The 5,900-nt window shown below is 41.3% G+C and overlaps 1 protein-coding gene across 1 annotated transcript; it reads left to right on the top strand.

The window, feature by feature from the left end:
* Positions 1–725: 725 nt before the first annotated feature.
* On the top strand, positions 726–4,978 carry has2 (hyaluronan synthase 2; the record flags this gene model as incomplete). Its single annotated transcript, XM_083891807.1, has 3 exons — positions 726–1,352; positions 3,826–3,927; positions 4,049–4,978. 3 exons carry the CDS (start codon positions 726–728, stop codon positions 4,976–4,978), a joined length of 1,659 nt encoding a protein of 552 aa, XP_083747933.1.
* Between the last annotated feature and the right edge of the window lie 922 nt (positions 4,979–5,900).

The raw sequence follows: 5,900 nt of genomic DNA, 5'->3' as shown, positions 1-5,900 counted from the left end.
CTTCTTCCCACGGAGATATAAACAGATGACATCACAGGGTGGTCCGCTCTCCGTTGAGCTGAGCAGAGCCGAGCCACGCTGAGTGGGTCTCCGCTGGTCTGCCAAACAGATGGCGGCAGCAGTGTAATGAGGGCTGGAAACAAACGTTAACATTTTGAGCAGATCTGTTCATAAAGGCGCAGCGGATGTTCTTTATCTATCCCCACTGAGAGTGCAGAATATTCCTTTACTTCTTTCACATTCAGCACATACTTCGTCTGAAGAAATCTAAACGTTGCCGGCAAAAAAACTGCAGACAAGAAAATACCTGTTTCTCCCAAACGTTTAGACTGCTTGGAGTTTGAAGGTCTGGCAGTGGATGTCACTTTGTTGGTTAAGTGGGTCACGAAATCTTGTAATTTGCTCCCACTCGCACTAACGTAGACTTGAAACAATTGAGCACTCGCAACTGTCTGACATTTAGACTGGGATTTCTGGGAGGGGTAGGAAAGGAGACGGGGAGGGACGGAGTAGAACATAAAGGGAAACTATACTCTTTCTCTACCTGAGTTTTATTTTTTCCCCTTTATGTTTTCTTATTTAAAATCACAGTGTGATTGTACTGTTGTCATCACACTAGTATAATACAGGGCTAAGGATTTTCCATCAGCTAAGATGCAGTGCGATCATAATATAACCTGTGCACTACAATCCATAATAATATAATGATTTTCTTTTGATTCTAGATGAAGTGTCAAAGAATTCTCACCTACCTGCGGATATTCGGGACCACCATGTTTGGCATCTCCCTCCTGGTGGGCATCTCCACAGCCTACATCATGGGCTACCAGTTCTTCACCACAGCACACAATCACTTGTCCTTTGGCCTGTATGGAGCCATCTTAGTTATCCACCTCATCATCCAGAGCCTCTTTGCGCTTCTAGAACACAGAAACATGAAGCGGTCCTTAGAGACACCCATCAAACTGAACAAATCCTTGGCCTTGTGCATCGCAGCATACCAGGAGGATCCAAACTACCTGAGGAAATGTCTGGTGTCGGTGAAGAGGCTGACGTACCCGGGAATCAAAGTGATCATGGTGATTGACGGGAACTCAAACGATGACATTTACATGATGGAGATTTTTAAAGAGGTGATGGGATGGGACAAATCAGCCACCTATGTGTGGCAGAGTAACTTTCACAACCGAGGGCCTGACGAGACGGACGAGAGCTATGCTGAGAGCCTTCAGCAAGTCTCCAGGTTGGTCCTTAACAACAAGTGTCTGTGCATCATGCAGAAGTGGGGAGGGAAGAGAGAAGTAATGTATACAGCCTTCAAAGCACTGGGAAGGAGCGTGGATTATGTTCAGGTAAGACCTACAGATTAGACACAGATTTTGAGAGAGGTGGTTTGAATTAAGGCAATGGATGGATGGATGATGCATGGAAAGAGATGGAAAGAGAACACATGCAAATGTTAATGCTGTGACTTAGGGGCAAATAATTTGGAATTAATTTACAGTTTAAACAAAGATTTTCTGTACAGGCATGTATTAAAGACATGGACACCAAGGGGTTGGAAGAATAAAAGCCACATTAAGAGAGTTAAATTATATAGAGGTGGCTGAATGGATGGGGAGGGGGGTCGTCTCCCAAGCTAAACATGAGGCTCACAAAGAATCCTTTGTGTTGCAAGAGACGGTGGCTGTCTGCATCATGTTCTAAAATGTAGCGTAAAGCCAGGCAGCCGCAGCTGATGTCCAAGTGTAGTTAGTAGTTACAGATCTGTTTCACTTCACAGATCCTGGTGTTTTACATCATTTACATGACTGATATTCAGGAGTCAGGGGCCAACGTTGTGTCACAAAAAGCTTACATTTGTTCACTGGGTGGGTCACAAAAAGCTTAAAGAGTTTAAAAAGCCACTGCCATCAGTGATAATCAGGGTTAATATCAGTGATGTTACTGACACATGAATTATAGCTTTGGAAAAGAGAATTTTACCAAGTGAGCTTCGCTGGCCTAAAATATCACAATGGGTGCTGCGAACATTAGCAGCATTGCCAGGTTTTTAAGCCAACAGAATGTCATGAGGCATATATTTAGCCTGCAGGGGGGAATAGTGAAAGGAAATGTTGGCTGTTATAGCAAACATTCTAGGAACTATGAACATACTAATCTCAGTCTAGCTTTCTGAGTCCAAAGAGTAAAATCAGTTTAAAAGGCTTTGACTGGACTACTTTTTTTTGTATGTATTAATCAGTGTTAATAGTGACATTAATTGCATTTTCCTGTGACTCTGTTTTTCTTTGTATCAATGAGACTTTGTTACACTAACCAGAATCGTGTCAGTTCTGCACCAATAATAAGAGACTGTTTTTGTTACAACACTGCTTGGCTGAGATCGCTCCCATATATTACAAGCTCGTTGTTATAATGTGATAATAGTCCTGTGGTATAAGAAAGACATAAATTAGCTGCAAATTGAAATTTATAGTTTCACGAGAAACGTATTTGATATAATTAATGTTATTATTGTATGTTGCACCATTCTTTGTGGGACCGAGCACAAATTGACAGCGAGAAGATTGGGAAGATTAATGTGACTTGTTTGCGCGTGAACATGTAAAATCTTCTGATTTAAAAATTTCCCTTGGCTGTGGACTTGTGCTTTTTCAGCACTTCTCTGGAGTGCTTGTCTCTTATGACTCAAAGGAATCTGTAACCAATTTACAAACCTGGCATAAAGGAACGTAAACTAAAAGCCCCGTCCAAGTGTCATCACATCAAAATTTGTTCCGTTATATTCGGCTCTTGTTGTTACAAAAATACATCATGAGCAACGAGCAAAACCTGAAAAGAAATCGAATCATGGGATTTTAATAATGATTTCAGTGAGTGTGCATTTCAAAAAGGGAGACTTTGAGGATGAAATTGATTGATATGATGCTAACACTCGCAGCTGCAGGCTACAGCCCGCCAAAAAACGCTTGTGTTGAATGAACTGCTGTGCTTCAAGTCATCATGCCAGTACATTTTACATGTAGCGGAAGGAGGGACAGCTTTGCGGGGCCTTAGTGAATTTGGGAAAAGTTAACTGAAATCGTTAACCAAGCATTTGGTCATGAGGTTAAAAAAAAAAACTAGTGTATTCCTCCTGGTAGCCTTATTAACTTTATAATAAATATGAAAAAGCAGCATATTGAATTATTTTAGCCTAATTAAATCTCCAAAGTTCATGGAATGTCCTAAAACATAGACAAGTAATAACATAAACTTTGTATGTCGTATGCCATGTTGTATGTTGAGGTGTAGAAAATGTACTGTACAGAATAGAAACAAAGTTACCCACCCACCTTTAACCACATTAACCACTGATAGAACAGGAAGCTACCACCATACATTTTTCTATAATGTTGTTAACAGGGTCTGAGGTTAATGACCGCCTACACCAACTGATTTTATTATGGTTTAAAATTACCAATTAAACAAGAAAGTGAAGTCAACTGAAATGAAAATCTTTAGAGAGTGGGTGGTTTCTCTCATCCCTGCTGTAGGGGATTAGTCAGTGACTGGAACGGTTATTGAAATTTAAAGTGGACAGACTTACAGACAGGTCAGGAATAGAGGCGAACAGCACTGTACACATTGATGTTGTTTTGCAGTCACTTGTGAATATCAACAAAACCACAGAATGTAATCCCCTTTGTCAGCCATAAATTAGAGGGAAATCTTTCTGAAACAGGCCTGGCAGTTAAAATGAACTGTTTGTCTTTTTATGTGACTTTTTCTGTGATCTTGAGACACAGGTTACTCAAACTTTGTTTTCTGGATTTTGCTCAGGTGTGTGACTCCGACACCATGCTCGACCCGGCATCGTCGGTGGAGATGGTGAAGGTACTCGAAGAGGACCCAATGGTTGGAGGTGTTGGAGGAGATGTACAGGTTAGTTTTGAAACGAATAGTTTATTTACCTTTGCAATGAAAAGCATGAGCTAAATGAGCATATCACATCAATATATTGACCTACAATGTTGTTTGTTGTTCCCTGTCAATGCCTAACTAGATCCTGAACAAATATGAGTCATGGATCTCCTTCTTGAGCAGCGTACGGTACTGGATGGCCTTCAACATCGAACGGGCTTGCCAGTCGTACTTTGGCTGTGTGCAGTGCATCAGCGGGCCTTTAGGAATGTACCGCAACTCCCTCCTGCATGAGTTCCTCGAGGACTGGTACAATCAGACCTTCATGGGATCCCATTGCAGTTTCGGGGATGACCGTCATCTCACGAACAGAGTTCTCAGCTTAGGGTATGCCACAAAGTACACTGCACGATCAAAGTGTCTCACAGAAACGCCAATCACGTACTTGAGGTGGCTCAATCAACAGACTCGATGGAGTAAGTCATATTTCAGAGAATGGCTATATAACTCCATGTGGTTCCACAAGCATCACCTGTGGATGACTTATGAAGCTGTGATCACAGGCTTCTTCCCCTTTTTCCTCATTGCCACTGCAATCCAGCTCTTCTACCAAGGAAGGCTGTGGAATATTCTGTTATTTCTCCTCATTGTGCAGGCAGTAGCTCTGATCAAGTCATCCTTCGCCAGCTGCCTCAGAGGTAACATTGTCATGGTTTTCATGTCATTCTATTCTGTACTGTACATGTCAAGCCTGTTGCCAGCCAAAATGTTTGCAATAGCAACAATCAACAAGTCTGGATGGGGGACCTCTGGGAGGAAAACAGTAGTGGTGAACTTTATTGGTCTCATTCCTATATCAGTTTGGTTCTCCATCCTCTTCATTGGGATTATCTACACAACAATCCTGCAGACTAGAAAACCTTTTCCTGAATCAGAGAAGCTCATTCTGATCATAGGGGCAGTCGTCTATGCCAGTTACTGGGTCATGCTGTTGACGTTGTACACAGTGCTCATAAATAAGTGTGGGAAGAGGAAAAAGGAAACGCACTATGATATGGTGCTGGACGTATGACTTACAATCATTGTTTACCACTGAACTCTCTTTCTGGGTCATTTTCACTCACACTGTGTTACTGTTACACATAATGTTTTTCAGATGCAGAGCAGCTCTGGAGGCAAAATTGTTTGAGTTCAACCAAAATGGGCAAAGAACGAGAACTTGTTCAAACTTGAAAAAGGCACAAATATAAGTGGCAGTGGCTGCTGTTTATGTTGACGCATGACCATTCATGAACCAACGAGGCTATCGATTAACAAACAAACCTTGGCATACCTCCACCAAGGAGCATTTTAAAGGTAGATGTCCAACATTAGAACAATAGATTTGCATTAAAAACAAAAAGAATGGCCTCTTCCTTGGTCTATGTCTCATCCCTCCAAATTGGCACAAAATGGCTCAGTACTTTCCGAGTAATCCTGCTGACAATTGAACAATCAAACAAAAGGTGGCGGTCATTACTTTCACTCCAATATGTTTAGCTGAATATCAGCTAGCATATCCTAACGGGCTAACCTAAATACCTGTTACAAGATTACTCATATTGAAGTTGGCAGCAAGAGCGCAACAGGCTTTGTAATAATAGCTACCTCTTACCCATGTCATTTTCACTGGGCTTCAGTCTAACTTACCAACACAGCCAAAGCAACTGTGGATTTATGGCTCACCCATTGAACCCATTGGGGTTTAACTTGACCTGTAAGAGTATTTTACCTCCAGAGCATCATTGTGTCTCCAAGAAAACTCGCCTATCTAGAAGCCAAAAGTATATACGACTGCAAATCTAATTCAGCATTCAGGATTACATTCTTAACTATACAGAAAACCACCATTACTGATTAATATAATTATAATCTGGCGTGTCTATGAGGATTTTTTGAATACAGATTCAGGTTGGCTATTTAAAACAAACAACAGCTGTTGAATGATTTAATAT

Source organism: Microchirus variegatus (assembly GCF_963457635.1).
Source record: "Microchirus variegatus genome assembly, chromosome: 1".
NCBI lineage: Eukaryota > Metazoa > Chordata > Actinopteri > Pleuronectiformes > Soleidae > Microchirus > Microchirus variegatus.
This window is presented reverse-complemented; position numbering and strand designations above follow the sequence as displayed.